Here is a 15,763-nt window from a genome sequence, read left to right as displayed (position 1 = left end):
GGAACCTTTAAATAAAAAGAAGAGAAAGAGAAGTACATAGTATAACATAATATGGGATAGATTTTAAACTGTCAAATTTGATACTTGATGGTTCGAAATATAGATCTCCTAAATGTTGTAATTTGTTTGACGTTTTCTGTGTGAATACTTACAGAATATTCAGTGAAGAAAATCAAGACGCAAAATACGTAAAATAAATACATTATTCAATAATTACAAATATTATTGCTTTTCTCCGCCGTCAATCGATTTGATGACAAGTGAACCATACACTGTCCTACTGATTACTGACTAACAATTTCAAGTTCAAAAACATAAGGCACACGAATTCCATTGGTTTCACAGTTTATTATTGGGCGTATGAATTAGTTTACATCGTTTTATAAGCGAGAGATGAGCGCAGTCAATATGATTGTATTGTGACGTCACATATCTTATAGAAAAACACCATCTGTGTAAAACAGATATACGTTTGATTTACATTGTAGTCAGCGTGTTTTACTTCGCTTGCCCTTCGTTTATAAGAGATCGCGTAAGAAGTATTTTACTTTTCCGCACACCCACTGTGTGCAGTAAAGTATTGCAATGACCCCAAAATTTTAAAATCGCTAAATTTAAAAATCGTTTTTTTTTTTATTAAAAAATTTCGTTTTTCAGCCGTAAATTGAAAATTTAATATGGGAAGTACCTTTATTTTTAATTGAAAGTTCTTCAAACTCTTAGAATGTTCTTTTTTTGTAAAACATGGTCTTAGCAAAGTTTCATATCATTGTGATATCATGTAGTCATTGCATCCATACAAAAATACGTCACAATATATAAAAATCATATAATACAAAAATATTTTTCAATTTACTTTCTGCAGCTTGATAATATTTTTCAATTTACTTTCCTCCTTAAACACCTAAGATTTGGGCATACATTTTCTAAATGACGACTTTTTCTTCGGAGTAGGTTTTTGATTTTGGCGATAGTTCATTGAGTAGATCTGAAAAAGCGAGTACAATTAGTCAATTTTTACGAAACCTTTTCAAAATTGAAAATTCCCACCCTGGGATTGGTGATAAATTCTCTGTATCCATTGGTAAAACTGCAAACTTCAGGAAACCCATCACCAATGCCATTTGAAACGATGCCAATGATTTTATTTCCTTTGATAACAGGTCCTATAATTGTTTCATTTTGATTATTAGCGGATCAGCAACAATCAATTCACTCATTATAGTTAATACCCCCATCATATTTTCCATCGAAAGTTATACAAAATTGACGTTCTTTTTCTAACTGTGGATCATCATTGTTTCTCTCTTGATACGAAGATCGGCATGATTCAAATTCCCCAATTGTTGAATTGATTGTATGCAATCGATTGTTTACATATGCTAGCATCGTGACATTATCTCCTGGTTTTGCAACATAATTTCTATCAATTATATCCAATTTTCCAATTTTTGGACCAAATTTCAACTTTATTTTCAGTTGAATTACAGCTTTTTTTTTAGGATAGAAAAAAAATGTGTTATTTGAAAACATTTTCAGTTGAAAATATACCTATATCGTACCTATATCGTTTACGCACGGCACCTCGCTATTGAATGCTGGATGCAAAATGATTTGCTTGTCCGTAAAATTTTGTGTTTGAAATGGTTCGCCCAAATTTAAAGAACCAAGAATTAAATTAACGAACTTTTTGTCTCTCAAACAATGTGCGGCAGCAATTATCTGGTAATTCGTTAATATAGCTGCAGAACATAGAAATCCATCATCTTTTAATCCAACCATATATTTATAGCCTTCAATATTGTCCACCAAAGTACCGTCAGTTGTTGATTCATCAGTTGATTGAACGGTTTGTCTACTCGGGCCAATTGATGGATCACCGACTCCTTGAACACCGGTTCGTTTACGTGTTTCAATCGGTTGACTAGTCGATCCAGCGGGTCGTCCTCGCAATTCAACTGTATCGATGGAAATATGTTTAAATGATAGTTTATCAAAACTTGAGTGTACCTTCGTACTATTCCATTTAATGTCAATGGACCTAAGGATTCATTACAATTTTGTGAATATGAAAATTTACCGCTTTCGTTGATGACTTCACGATAATCCTAGAAAATTGAGAACGATATTAGTTCATTGGTGTGCTTCAGAAATGACTCTAAGCTATCGTCGATAGCACATTTTTAAATCATACTCTTGGACTATCAATGAATGCACGGTGCCCAATAACTGAAGAGACGATTTTTGGTAACCCATTCAAATCATTCGCTATCGAACCAAGAAGATTTTTACTGTCTCTGGCAATAACCGGTCCTGAAATGAAAGTTAGAGGAGTAATCGGGACCCTTGGAAGATGGATCATATTTATACCTCCATAAAAGTGTGCAGTTGTGCTATTTCCCCCGAAAGTAATGCAAAATTGACGTTTCTCGTCCAACACATATTTCTTATTTCTTTCTGCATACAATTTTCGACATTCTCCAAAGTTGACAATTTTAGCGTTCATATACCTGAGATGGGTATCGGTGTACTCTCTATCATATTGTTTTGATTCCGTGTATCCTAGCACGAAGACATCCTTCCCCGGTCTAATGCTTGCCAAACGATTTCTGTCGATCATATCTATTTTACCAATCAATTTCTTCGGGCCGAATTTTAGCGGTGTCTTAAGCTCAAGCAAAGCTATTATTAATTATAATATATTATTTGTTTTATTTACTATATAATGTATTACCTATATTATTGGCAAATGTGCTCTTGTTGTATTTCGGGTGAATGTGAATCTCTTGTCTAGAGATTTTTAGTTGATAATATGGTTCATCTGTATTGATGGTCGAGACCAGTAAATTCAGAGAACGTATATCCTGAACGCAAGAAGCAATTGTCAAAATCTTTGAACTTGAAATGATAGTTGCACCACAGCTTATATACGGAGTATTTGAAAAAATAGATATTTTTGTATAGAGCAAAGCAGCCATATATGGATGATCTTGGATATTGAAAATCAATCTGCCATTTTCTGTTGTGAATGTTTTTAGTTGAAAATTGGATTTTGTTACGGATTTTTTATTTTGTCGAGAAGACATAAATTACCTTCAGCAGCACTGCTGCTAATCGCCTGTGAGAATGAAAAAGTTTAGAATATTTGATTGACATCAGTACGCATTCAAATTTGAGATTTCTGAATCCGGTCGAAGATAAAATAAATGCATGCACTTCGATACTCACCCTCGGACTAGCTATAAAATCACGATATGCAGGAATTAGAACACAAATTTCTGGATACTTAAGAATGTATAAGGAATTTAAACCAAGAAATTTTCTATCCGGTGTTATTATTGGACCTAGAAAAACAAACACTTTTTCAACAAATTGAAATAATTGGTAATTGAAGCTGATTTTGTTTGTTTTTAGCAGTTTTTGGGGTCATTTCTTTATTTCCATTGTGACAATTGAATAAATTCGTAATTTAATTTAGATCGATTCAATGCCATTTCAATGGAAATACAGAAAATGGCCCGGGTTTGGTAAAAACCAGTGACCGGTTCGCGCATATTTCTATGCCTGATAGCTATGCTAAGCATAGCGGAGACGCAAGCCGCAACGCACCCGTCGCCATTCGATTCGAGCTATATTGTATGCGCACGGTCGTCTGCATAAACGAATATGTGTATTGTTCATATAGAGTGAACGGCGATGCGTCGGTTGCGTTTGCGGCTATGCTTGGGATATCTATGCTACCTAGCGTATTTAGGCAAGCATAGAAATATGCGCGAACCGGTCACTGGTAAAAACATGGTCAAAAATGGTCAAATGTACTGCCCGAGTCGCCTCTGTTTGTGTTATGGGGGGATTTTTTATTTTCTCTTCCTTTACGTAAAGCGACACAAATCAATCGCACTTCTTTTTTGAATAGTTCCTTGAAACAGTTATCATTTTTGGAATATAAGACACGGCAGTCTTCAAAGTCGTGGATTGTTGAATTAACTATTTGTAGATAATAGTTGTTATCTTCACCATCTCTTTCAGTGGTGTTGTCATATTTGGTATACCTATTGAATATTTGTTATAAGTATGTACCTTGTTAATCAGTCCTGATGGGATATTATCTGGTTAAATGTTTCTGAATACTCACCCCAACATAGTAACTTTATCCATCGTCTTGGGTACGTAATTCTCATCAAGCATCTCTATTTTATTAACTCTTGCATCAAAACTCAATCTTTCTTTCAATTGAATTACGGCTAACACATGGTGATTTCATAGAAAACTTCAAAAATTGAATGGTTTCGAATAAATACAGCATAAAATTCAATCGTACCTATATCGTTATTATGAGGAGCTTCTTTGCTATATTTTGGATGAATTATTATGTCGTTTTCATCCACATTCATTGTTCTATAGTCATAACGTTCATTAAAGCTGAGTAATCCAAATCTCAAGTTGAACGAAGTTTTTTTGAATACACAATGTGCTTCATTGAGAAAATTGAAAGAGTTAATATATCTAGACTAATACACAGGGCTGTAATTTTCACTCTGTCAGTGTGCGCACATAGTAGTGTGTACTCTCACATTCCATGTTGTAAACCATCTTTTGAGATGTCAAACTTTTGTGCAAGTGTGCGTTGCACATGGAATGTGAGTGCACAGTAAGAAAATATCAGCCGACGCTATACGCAAAACCGACTGGTACGTGCGCTCATACGTTTTTACATCTTTTACATCTAGTGACCATACGATTTTTTGACTGATTCGTTACTCTTTGTGCGTATCTTCGCACTGTCGAAAAATCGTATGGTAATAGATGTAAAAGATGTAAAAACGTATGAGCGCACGTACCAGTCGGTTTTGCGTATAGCGTCGGCTGATATTTTCTCTCTGTGTGTACACACTACTATGTGCGCACACGGACAGAGTGAAAATTACAGCCCTGCTAATACACTACATCTCAGGTTTTACCTGCCGTTACTACTTTCCAATGCGATACGATCGTACCGCCACATGTATATCCATAATGTGTACTGTTTAAATTTCTATATAATCCAACCATAAATGGATAATCTTCAATCCTTTCAACCGTATCACCATCAACCTATAAAAAGAAATGTGTAGATTACAAAACAAGGTGTATCAGAAGAGAATGATAATTGCATATCGATAGCTTTTATTCTCCTGTTATCAGAGTCTTCTTTCAATATTTCGTAAAATGAATATACTTACAACTTGTGCAATTACTGGATATGACAGTGCAAATAGGATAAGCGTCAAATATATATTGTCAATTGTACATAGAACGATATGAAAAGATTTTATTTCAATTATGTGAAAAAGTGACGTTCTTCAATTAAAGAAAATATAAATGATCACCTCTGCGATATTCCTATGAAAAGAAAAGAGTAGAATGGATTAGTAAAATGATAAATTCATATCGAATTTTATTCTCCACTTTTCAGAGTCTTACAGAATATCCAATGAGAAAAATCGGTGCAATGAAGATGTGAAACCAATTCATTATTATGATTTAATAAAGTGAACGCGAACTTAGCGTCTTTTTCTCAATCAATCGATTTTGAGACAATTTGATACCATCTTAAATAAACCTTGTTCATACCATTTTTCTGAATAAGAAAGACAATTAAAAATTTACTTATAACACTTTATAATTTTTAATAATAATTATACACACAGTATACTTTTCTGTTTCAATGCGCCTAGCATTTACCTAAGATATTGGGTGAAACCATTTAAAATACCTTTTATTTTCAAATCTAACCGTGCCTGTTACCAAGTATGACTTGGAGCAGTTGAACGAGAAATCGTTTTTGTGTGTATTGTTCCAATATGTATTTTTTTGAGTTTGTTTGAACAAGTGAAAATCTAACCGGGGATTTCGTTGACATATTTGTATGTAAACGTCAGTGGCATCTAAACCGAAAACGTTATCTTTGGTTACACACCAGTAGCTATTTCTGTTAAAAAAATTTCACTTTAATTTAAAATAAAATAAAAGAATTTAATTTAAATCCCACATTTAAAAAAAAAATCCTCATTTAAATTATTGAAGCCATATTTAAAATCATTTTTTGAAACAAAATTCATTTTATTATTAATTGCCGTCGATTTGAAGGAGCGAAAGTGACAGCACACTGTAGAGATTAAAGAAACAATACCAGCCGGTGTATATTTGTATGAGATTGGAGACTTTTTTTTGCGAATCTCGCTAATGAGCGCCATCTGATTTTAGTGTGAATTAGATGCAAAAACTGAATTTAATTCTGTAGCATTGAAATGAAAAAGTGAAAAAACAACAACAATAGCACGGCCACACAGAGCTGTACATCTATGCGTGCTGATGCATACATACACATATACGCTTTCTTCATTCTTTCATTCCATTGCTATACGTATCTCACTGGTCAACAGATCTATGTAGCCATGTTACTGTTGTTGTTTTTTTTCTCTTTTTCGATTCAATTCATTGTAACTAAATTGAGTTCAACTATGGAATACAAGATGGCACAGATGAGGGGAATTCGCATTTTGTCTCTTCATAGGCTTAACCGGTTGAACAATACATACACAAGCATCTTATGTACGCTTAAAGTGGTCATCACAGAAACGAAGCTGAGTATTAGTATTTTCATACACAGTGTGATGTTTGTCTGTATATATTGTTTCTATATGTTTTACTCCATGAAATCGACGACAGTTAAAAAAATGAATTCAAAAAAATTGTTTCAAGTTTTGTTTTAATATTTTACCTGAGGATTTTTCAAATAGTCGGGATTAGACTTGAACCCTTTTTGAATGTATATTAAACTATTTAATTTGATTCAATCAATATTGTTTGGTTAAAAACTCGCAACAGATGGGGAACGAGAGATGGTGTTGTCGTAGATTTATAGGAACGGACAATAGTCATCATATTACCGGGTTTTGAAAATCCATCAATTTACGTCAACAAATGGTGCTTGTGTATGTCATTTGTTTATATTATTATTTATAAATTGACGTACAAAAAAATGAAAACAAATATTTGAACAATGTAAATAATATCATTTGTAATGTTCGTTCAGTTGAGAAGAGTTGTCAGCTAAGCGATGTTTGCTTGAAACAAATTCGATCGTAGAAGTTCCTACTATGAAGATTTTACATCCAATTTATTGAAAAATCAGAATGAATTAATTTTATGTGTTATTTGCGTTGATTTTCATCTCTCAGTATTATGTAAGCATATTTGTTTTGTATTTCATTTAATTTCTCATATCTTCTTCTTAGAATAAAGAAGTTAAAAATAACTCTTTTGTATCATAAAAGTATTCGACGAATAGAAATTATAAACAAAAATTGCAAAAAGTGATATCATGATTATCATCTAGGCTTCTTTAAGAAGTTTTCCGATTTTTCCTTATATTTTTTCTTTTCATAGGAATTTCGTGGAAACGGTAATTTTTTTTCAAATCGTGAGCTCAAATAATAATAAGTACATGTGTTTGAATTTAAAATCAATTTTATTATTCATATTGCTGAGTTCGATATTTCATTCCACCTGAAAATATTAGTTGTAAATTGAAAAGATCCAAATATCAGCTAAAGAAAGTAATATAATTACTCATACTCTCGTTGATCACAAAGTTTGATTTATCTCGCGATTCCGGAACGGAATTTCCGTTTCTATTAGATTATCTACAATTGCATGAAAAGTAAAACTGTAAGAATGCGAACGCATACACTCAAAAAATAATAAATTGTAATTACGTAATTTGGGCGTCTTTTTTGTTCACATACTATGTAGCTATGAATGCGATAAGACTGACCACTTGCGATCCAAAGTCAAATACAAATAAAAGTTACAAAAAAATTACCAAAATAAGAATAACAAAACGATGATAGTGTAATCTCAATTTCAACATGTGAGTCTCTTCACAATAAATGAATGGGTGAGAATTAAAGTGACTAGAAAACCAGTGGAAATTACAACATAACAAAATATTAATTACAGCAACAGCTAGATATGTAGAAAATGTAGGTCACTTTAATCCTCAGCCGTTCAAATTTATTACGCCATAAAGATCACAAGTCTCGTAACATAGTAAACAAGTCAACGTAATTCATTCAAAACAGATGCATTTCTATAGCACAAGAAACTTGAATAGTCTGTGAATTTGAAAAAATATTTTCAGTTTCAACAAAAATATCAAATCGTGTATTCTCTCGAAGTAGATTTTGGCAATTTGATTGTGTTTAGTGAAAAAAATTACAATTCAACTGAGCGATATTTTATCATTGATGATGAACGTGAAATATGTGTTTCCTTTACTAATTTTGTTTTTTGGAGTAAGAGCCGCACGTTTTCCTGATTTAGATTTAAAACTATTAAGTGCTGCAGATGAAGGTAAAGTTGAAAATCCATAAACGATGCAGATAATAATAATAAACAAACTCAAAGACGTCGATGACCTCATATTACATGCAATAGGTCGAACAGAAGAATGTAAGACCTTACTAGAAGCAGGAGCAAGTATAAGTGCCCGCACAGAGTATGGTGAATATACTCCTCTTCTTTTAGCAACTAAGAATGGTAGAAATTTCTACATTATTCCTCATCAAAGGTAGTATTTCCGTTGAAATGTCTCTTTCGATACTTCATAGGTAACATAGAATTAGTCCAATATCTAACCGAATATGGAGCTGATGTAAATGTAGAAGTTAACGGCATCGTTGCAAGCAGGCCGTTGCACTACGCTGCCGTACGAGGTACTTTTCCTAATTTAACGACATACGTAGGCGACTATTTAAGTTTCTTCAATATGTATGTTTTAGTATTGCCCGATGCAAACCATTGTCATATTCGTGAAGTTGGACATTTTTCATGACCATTTGACTTAACAGGACGAATTTTAGTTTTGTGGTATGGCTACGACAGCAGCTTAAACATGACACTCCAAAAAGTGCACTTTTTTGAATATGCACCTAATTTCAAGTACGAAAAATATATTGTATCCAACTGATTTTGGTCTCTGGTGGACAGAGGGGTCCCGAATAATTCGTACACGGAGTATTGTGCATCAATTCGATCTTTTGGGTGGTCAAATAGTCGACTGTTTGATGGGCTTCTTTTTGCCATGTTTTGGGATTATAAGTTTCAGAGTTTTGGTCTCCATATTCCCGTGATGACTTTTGACAATCAAATGGTTGTGTACTATTCAGCATTGAAGGACCTTTCATCCTCTAAAGGCATGGTAGCAACATGACACATAACACTGTAAAATAATGAGGTCCGATTTTCCCTATCACTTCACAAACGAACAACTTTTGTTCGATTGTGTTCATGTTTGAAGACTCAGAGAGTCAACCAAGTTTTTGTTTCAGGTCCAAACTACTGGAATCATGTCTTGGCTTCTATTGCGATCGTATAGACGTGTTTTTATTATCCTATGTCAAATTGGTTATGATTTTTTGGATGTGATTAAAATCAATCGATTTTTGAGCAACTGTGGGTTGACAAGTAAAGATTTATTTTTTTCATGTTGTAATTCATGGAAGAACCAAATGATTGGAGTCTCTGTGATCCTTGGGCATACCACAATTTAACTGTAAAAGAAACTTCGATCCTAACTCAATCGGCACCAGAGTTTTTCTCGATGACATCAATTTTCGAAGGACCATCGCGCAATTGACCACTGTAGCGAGCACCATGACGATGGGATTCAGTGAACCAGTTGTATACAGTGGTAAGGCATGGTACTTCCTTCCCATACCCCGACTTGAGTCGGAAGTAATACTGTTGAGCAGGCAGCTCTTTTTGAAAACTTATGAGAAATAATCTTTTTTGTAAATTTCATTTTTTTGCGAAGTTGACCTTTTCCAACTGACACCGTGGCCATACCACAAAACTAAAATTCGTCCTGTTAAGTCAAATGGTCATGAAAAATGTCCAACTTTACGAATATGACAATGGTTTGCATCGGGCAATACTAAAACATACATATTGAAGAAACTTAAATAGTCGCCCTCGTATTTCCTATTCAAACTTGTTCATTTCGACATCTTAAAGGTCACACCGAAATAGTAAAATATCTTATCGAGTATGGAGCAAATGTGAATGTCAAAAATGTATTCCAATACACTCCTACAATGATTGCGGCGTGGAAAGGTTCCGAATTGAGAAGAAATATTTTCATTCTTTAAATCCAACACATTTTTTGCACTCTAACAGCTTACGCAGATATAGTGAAATGTTTAATCAAAAATGGAGCTGAAGTAAATGATGAGGATGAGAACAAACAGACCGCACTCCACTGGGCAATTATTTCAAACGGTTATGGTACGTTTTTTTTCTGAACTGTAAAAGAATGTTTTCAATTACGTTTGATTTCTTCGACAATTGTGACTTCTAGCTAAGACAGAAATCGTCAAATACCTAGTCAGTCACAGAGCAAATGTACAAGCCGAAAACATCTGGCAAGAAACGCCACTTCACTCAGCTGCTGACAAGGGTAATTGTTCACTTTTCCGAATTGAGAAGAATTATTTTCAATTAAGTTTAATTTAATCACTTTGCGATTCCAATAGGTGACATAGAAATAGTAAAATACCTTGTTAATCACGGAGCAAATGTACATGCCGTAAATATCTGGCAAGAAACGCCACTTCACTCAGCCGCTTCGAATGGTAATTTCACAATTTTTCGAATTAAACACAGCAATATTTCCGGCGTAGTTTAATCTCAATACTTTTACAGGTCATACAGAAACGGTTAAATTTCTAGTCGAACATGGAGCTAATATTAATGTGAAAGATAATTCGCAACATACACCCCATTATTATGCTAATAAGAATGGTATAATGTTCATATTTTTTGAAATAGGAAAAAATATTTCAAATAAAATGTGATTTTCCGTGCTCTGTAGGTCACATCGATGTAATCAATTATCTTAGAGGACATGGGACACATTTAAATAACCATTTTATTTATAATTAAAGTATAATCAAATTGAAATTAAAATATTTTTTAATATACATTTTTTATGCAACGTACAAAATTTAGTACAAAAAAGTTCTAATGCAATGCCACATTATTGAGTATTCGGATTTTTTTTACAATGATCACAAATTGACTCGAAACATTTTGTATTTTGAATAAAAATATTTTCGAATTAGTGTGTGTCACTGTTTGTATATTTTATTTTTGATTTTATGTGACTTCGCTTTTATTGAAATGATCTTTAAATAGGATTATTAATGACTACTTGAATAGAAAATGTACAGATAAGCACGAGAACAACAATGAGTGGACCGCATTTTTTATTGAATCGTTGATAAGCTTTCAAAGCAAATATAAGACGTGCAAGTCAAAATCAAGGTCATAAAAGCACAGATTGACCTTAAAATATTTGTTTGGTAGAGGCATTTCATTATCAATATTCATGTAAATTCTGATATTGCTATTGTTTGCAATTCCGTTCCGATCAAATTTGCTTTAAAAGAAAAACTGTATGAATGGTTGTATACATTCAAAAAAATTTAAATTGAAATTACTAATTGTGGCGCTTTTTTGTACACATGCTGTATAACTATCAAAGTGATAAGACTGGTCGTTTGCTAATCAAAGTCAAATGCAAATAAAATTGACTAAAAGTGATGATAGTGTAATCTCAACTTCAACATGTTAATCTTTTCACAATAAATGAATGGGTGAGAATTAATGTGATGCGAAAGCCAATAGAAAATAAAATGATGAGATTTTATTCAGAGAGTTATAGCATGAATCCACCAGGCTGGATGAAAATAGCATATTTTCAGCAGATATTTAGAGTAAAAGCAATAAAATTATGCTATTGGCACTCTATGCTTTTGTTGAAATTACAACAACAACTTTAGATGTAAAATAAAGAGTCTTACAGGAGTAAGACGAACTTTTCCGCACGGTACTAGTTGCGTATTTTATTAAGAAAGTTCAAAATAATATTTGTTCGATTTTTCAAGCCTTTCAAGCGGCGTAAAGTTCGAGACCAAAAAATATGTTCAAACCTTGGCATCGAAATATTCTTTAATTTAATAGCAGAAGTACTCGAGAAAAGATTTTTCACACTTTCATGATGAACCCATTTGTACGACATTTGAAAGTATTCTATTTTCTAAGAAAAACACTATTAAAAATATGTCTGACGTTAATTTTACCATAAAAATTATTTTTGAAACACTTTTCATAACTAAAGTCACAAAAAAATTTGGTTTTTTGTATGGGAGCCATGTCTGTATGCTACCTTAATAACTTTCGGAGGATTTGGAGAAATTTTAACCAAAATTAAGGGTATATCTCTCATACAAAATGTGCGGAAATACAAATTTTGTATGTGCGGAAAAGTAAAATGTACTTATCTCTTTTTTATTTTCAACTGGTCACTTTAGTCCTCGCCCGTTCAAATATTTTGATTTATTTAATCACCGCCAAGAATCTTCTACCTAATAATGTAGAAGATCAGAAGTCCCGTAACATTGTTAAAAGATCAACGTAATTCATTCAAAACAGATTCAATTCTATAGCACAAGAATTTGTGATTTTGAAAGAATATTTTCAGTTTATTTCTACCAAAATATCAAAACTTGTATTCTCCCGAAGTAGATTTTAGCAATTTGATTGTGTTTTTGTGTATTGAAAAAAAAAAATCAACTGACTGGATTAAAATATAATCATTGATGATGAACTTGAAATATGTATTTGTTTTACAAATGATGTTTTTTGGAGTAAGATCCGCGCGCATTTCTAACATAGGAGAACAGTTGTTAGCTGCTGCTACAGAAGGTACTTTTATACACTCATTTTTTAGATAGTTTTTGAATTTAAATAACTCACGTTAGGTTTGTGGAAAAGTAAAGAATTTAGAAAACCATATTTTCAATACGTTTTGTTTTATCACTTTCCATGCTTTTTAGGCGATGTAGAATCAACGAAATACCTAATCGAACATGGAGCCAATGTAAACGTAATTGATATGTTTCACTACACACCGCTTCATTATGCTTCTGAGTGTGGTAAATGCACATAATTCCCAAATGAAAATAAATATCTTGACCGAAATTAAACATTTCTATGCTTTCTAGGTCACATCGAAGTGATAAAATATCTAATAGAAAACGGAGCAAATATAACTGCCGAAAATGAAGATGAAAAGAAACCTTTCATCTTGGCTGTTGAGAATGGTGATTTCGAATAGGAAATAAATGTGTTCGGCAAACTATAATTTTACCATTTTCCCGATTTGCAGGTCAAATAGATGCAATAAAATGTTTAACCAAACTAGGAGCAAATATAAATGGACAGGATAGATATGAATGGGTGCCTCTTACTTTTGCTGCCGCGAAAGGTGGTGCACACATTTCAGAATTAAAATGACTTTTTTCAATTATGTTCTCCGATGTTTTTTTTTTAGGCCAGACAGAATCAATAAAATGTCTAATCGAATTAGGTGCAAATGTAAATGCCGTAAATAACCGAAAAGAAACGCCGCTTCATAAAGCCGTTTCGAAAGGTAATTTCACAATTTTTCGAATTAAATACAGCAATATTTCCGGCGTGGTTACTTAGCAGTCACGAAAGGTCACATTTTCAAATGCAGCAGTAATATTTTCAATGTTAATTTTTGATTTAATTGCATTTTTTAGGTCACATAGAAGCAACGAAATGTCTAATTGAACACGGTGCAAATGTAAATGTCGAAAATTTAGATAAGCTATCACCGCTTGACTTTGCTATTGAGAAAGGTATGGTACAAATCCTCATATTGAATAGAAAATGAATCTGATCAGTGATTATTGGTAATGCTTTTCAGGTTATGCAGAATTGATGAAATTTCTGATCAAAAATGGTGCAAATGCTGAACATTAAACGTATTCCTATTAATTTTGTGTGACAAACGAACACGAATATGAAGTAATCAAATACCTCAGAGACCATGGAGCAAAGTTTGAATGACATATTATTTCTATTTATAATTACATCCAATAATTAAGTAAAAATATAATTCAAAATGTAAAGTATTTATTTTTATTTCTTACTTTTTTAAATTCAAACCATGGCATTTGGTTGTTTTCAATTTTGTTCAAGCGAAATTGACATATATGAACTTGTAGACTATTCACTTGTGAATCTCCCTGCATATGTCACTTCCATTGCATCCTTGAACTTATTTCAGTTCCATTGAGTCGAAGAAGCGAGAAAAAACAACACGGCTGCATAGAGCTAATTTTCTCTCTTCTTCGTTTCAATGCAAAGGAACTAAATTAAGGGTAATGAAGCAAACAATCAAAACTTTAACTCTTCATAGCCTTCTAAGCTTTATTCTGTTTGAAACGTGCCAATGCAAAAGGTGTTAAGTCAAATGATACTGATTTTCCTTGTGCAAAAGTTGCTGCAATTTCACCCAAAACACTAGCAAATTTAAAACCATGACCGCTCAATCCACTGATAATGAGTCGATTTGGTTCGCCTGGCTGTGTATCAATAATAAAGTCATCATCGGCCGTCAAATCATACGTACATGATTTGCCAAAAAGACATGCTCCAACGCCCGGGAAAAATTGTCCTAAAATTTCCACCACTTCAGTGTTATCGTCGGCAAATTCACCGAATGGTTTGCGTTCATCAGCGCTATTTATCGATTGTCCGCCGTTATGTTTCCCAATTTTAAGTACATTCTCATTCGCCGGAAAACCATAATAATTATCCCCATTTGGCAATGTGACAATGAAACCGGGAAAATGATTGCATTCATTGTAATCATCGTCAGACTGATGCCAGGAGAACACTTTACGCACTGGTTGAACAGGCAATTCTGGTAAAATTTTGGTCAACCATGTACCGGCGCTGAACAAAACTTTACGACCGAAATGTTCACCGCTTACGGTATGAACCTTTTCAATCTCGCCATCTCGACTAACACCAGTAACACAAGTGTTAAACAATTGAACACATCCCGCTTTTTTAGCAAGACGTATATAATGAGAAATTGCAGTCTCACATTTTAAATAACCCGAATCAGCTTCAAATACACCGATATAATCATTGGGCATATTTATCTGGGGCCAACGCTGCATCACCGCAGATGATGGCAGAATTTCAAGAGGCAAATTATATTTACGAGCACTCTCTATCACGTTTCCAATAAATTTACCATCGTCTGGAGCTGCAAAGGGAAAATATTTTAATTTTATTTATCATCATTTGAAATTTGATATTACCAAGACTGATTAAACCACATTTATGCATTATACGCTTGCCACCCAACTGCTTCAATTCATACCACAGTTGCTGGGCTCGTAACACCATTGGCACATATTGCAATCCCTCGCCGTATGCGTGACGAATCAAACGTGTCTCACCGTGGTGACTGGCCTGATCATGTGGTGGATTACCGCTATCAATTGCTAACACTTTCAAACCAGCTTTTGTCGCATAAAAGGCGGCCGCCGAACCCACCGAACCACTTCCAATCACAACTAAATCGAAAATCATTGTGATTGGAAAGTATTTAATTTAAACACTGATGTTTTGTGATGCAATCTCACTTGAGGAAAATTCCGCTACGATTGATTTCAATTCAACTATTGATGATTATTTCTTTTCAATTAAAAGATTGAGATTTCGAATTAACTTTTTAAAGTAACTGTTACTGATGGAATGACTGATCAAAATTAAATGACGGCCTAAGAAGAAAACAATAACATACAGAATATTCTGCAAAAAGACGAATACAAAT

The 15,763-nt window shown here is 33.4% G+C and overlaps 4 protein-coding genes across 11 annotated transcripts; 2 read left to right on the top strand and 2 right to left on the bottom strand.

The window, feature by feature from the left end:
* Positions 1 to 664: 664 nt before the first annotated feature.
* LOC116346741 lies at positions 665 to 5,705 on the bottom strand. Its single transcript, XM_031776941.1, has 18 exons — positions 5,689 to 5,705; positions 5,464 to 5,620; positions 5,370 to 5,382; positions 5,223 to 5,236; positions 4,962 to 5,094; positions 4,322 to 4,474; positions 4,136 to 4,244; positions 3,820 to 4,052; positions 3,229 to 3,344; positions 3,094 to 3,118; positions 2,735 to 3,019; positions 2,371 to 2,682; positions 2,195 to 2,313; positions 2,057 to 2,108; positions 1,563 to 1,958; positions 1,233 to 1,490; positions 1,051 to 1,166; positions 665 to 988 (listed from the first exon to the last, which is right to left on the bottom strand). Exons 2-18 carry the CDS (start codon positions 5,512 to 5,514, stop codon positions 905 to 907), a joined length of 2,469 nt encoding a protein of 822 aa, XP_031632801.1. The 5' UTR covers positions 5,515 to 5,620; positions 5,689 to 5,705; the 3' UTR covers positions 665 to 904.
* A 1,871-nt stretch (positions 5,706 to 7,576) lies between these two features.
* Positions 7,577 to 11,073, top strand: LOC116346744 (26S proteasome non-ATPase regulatory subunit 10-like). Of its 7 annotated transcripts, XM_031776946.1 has the most exons (10): positions 7,578 to 7,915; positions 8,186 to 8,397; positions 8,452 to 8,583; positions 8,655 to 8,759; positions 10,060 to 10,158; positions 10,222 to 10,329; positions 10,403 to 10,501; positions 10,578 to 10,676; positions 10,747 to 10,845; positions 10,916 to 11,073. In XM_031776946.1, exons 2-10 carry the CDS (start codon positions 8,292 to 8,294, stop codon positions 10,984 to 10,986), a joined length of 918 nt encoding a protein of 305 aa, XP_031632806.1. In that variant the 5' UTR covers positions 7,578 to 7,915; positions 8,186 to 8,291; the 3' UTR covers positions 10,987 to 11,073. The 7 variants fall into 7 exon arrangements, with proteins under 7 accessions (XP_031632810.1, XP_031632806.1, XP_031632807.1 ...); XM_031776947.1 differs by having other exon boundaries at positions 7,579 to 8,397; positions 8,482 to 8,583; XM_031776948.1 differs by having other exon boundaries at positions 7,579 to 8,397; positions 8,452 to 8,547.
* A 1,430-nt stretch (positions 11,074 to 12,503) lies between these two features.
* On the top strand, positions 12,504 to 14,045 carry LOC116346743 (ankyrin repeat and SOCS box protein 3-like). The gene is made up of 7 exons (XM_031776945.1): positions 12,504 to 12,810; positions 12,942 to 13,040; positions 13,110 to 13,208; positions 13,274 to 13,372; positions 13,439 to 13,537; positions 13,671 to 13,769; positions 13,838 to 14,045. Exons 1-7 carry the CDS (start codon positions 12,705 to 12,707, stop codon positions 13,891 to 13,893), a joined length of 657 nt encoding a protein of 218 aa, XP_031632805.1. The 5' UTR covers positions 12,504 to 12,704; the 3' UTR covers positions 13,894 to 14,045.
* Positions 14,027 to 15,618, bottom strand: LOC116346742 (N-methyl-L-tryptophan oxidase-like). Of its 2 annotated transcripts, none has more exons than XM_031776942.1 (2): positions 15,246 to 15,618; positions 14,027 to 15,190 (listed from the first exon to the last, which is right to left on the bottom strand). In XM_031776942.1, the coding sequence occupies exons 1-2, from the start codon at positions 15,517 to 15,519 to the stop codon at positions 14,337 to 14,339; spliced, it is 1,128 nt and encodes a 375-aa protein (XP_031632802.1). In that variant the 5' UTR covers positions 15,520 to 15,618; the 3' UTR covers positions 14,027 to 14,336. The 2 variants fall into 2 exon arrangements, with proteins under 2 accessions (XP_031632802.1, XP_031632803.1); XM_031776943.1 differs by having other exon boundaries at positions 15,252 to 15,618.
* Positions 15,619 to 15,763: the final 145 nt, after the last annotated feature.

The sequence above is a fragment of the Contarinia nasturtii genome, unplaced genomic scaffold (assembly GCF_009176525.2).
Source record: "Contarinia nasturtii isolate CC-2019 unplaced genomic scaffold, AAFC_CNas_1.1 Cnas_scaffold_1670, whole genome shotgun sequence".
In the NCBI taxonomy this organism is placed as follows: domain Eukaryota; kingdom Metazoa; phylum Arthropoda; class Insecta; order Diptera; family Cecidomyiidae; genus Contarinia; species Contarinia nasturtii.
This window is presented reverse-complemented; position numbering and strand designations above follow the sequence as displayed.

Excerpts from the sequence above, each read along its gene's own strand:
- LOC116346744 (XM_031776946.1), top strand. The coding sequence starts at position 8,292 with ATGATGAACGTGAAATATGTGTTTCCTTTACTAATTTTGTTTTTTGGA. Across the intron at positions 8,760-10,059 it reads GCACTACGCTGCCGTACGAG|GTCACACCGAAATAGTAAAA; the intron begins GTACTTTTCCTA and ends GACATCTTAAAG. Across the intron at positions 10,330-10,402 it reads AATTATTTCAAACGGTTATG|CTAAGACAGAAATCGTCAAA; the intron begins GTACGTTTTTTT and ends TGTGACTTCTAG.
- LOC116346741 (XM_031776941.1), bottom strand. The coding sequence starts at position 5,514 with ATGAATTGGTTTCACATCTTCATTGCACCGATTTTTCTCATTGGATAT. Across the intron at positions 3,119-3,228 it reads ATTTTATAGCTAGTCCGAGG|GCGATTAGCAGCAGTGCTGC; the intron begins GTGAGTATCGAA and ends TCATTCTCACAG. Across the intron at positions 2,314-2,370 it reads AACTGCACACTTTTATGGAG|GACCGGTTATTGCCAGAGAC; the intron begins GTATAAATATGA and ends CTTTCATTTCAG.
- LOC116346742 (XM_031776942.1), bottom strand. The coding sequence starts at position 15,519 with ATGATTTTCGATTTAGTTGTGATTGGAAGTGGTTCGGTGGGTTCGGCG. Across the intron at positions 15,191-15,245 it reads ATGTGGTTTAATCAGTCTTG|CTCCAGACGATGGTAAATTT; the intron begins GTAATATCAAAT and ends TTCCCTTTGCAG.
- LOC116346743 (XM_031776945.1), top strand. The coding sequence starts at position 12,705 with ATGATGAACTTGAAATATGTATTTGTTTTACAAATGATGTTTTTTGGA. Across the intron at positions 13,041-13,109 it reads TCATTATGCTTCTGAGTGTG|GTCACATCGAAGTGATAAAA; the intron begins GTAAATGCACAT and ends TATGCTTTCTAG. Across the intron at positions 13,538-13,670 it reads TCATAAAGCCGTTTCGAAAG|GTCACATAGAAGCAACGAAA; the intron begins GTAATTTCACAA and ends TGCATTTTTTAG.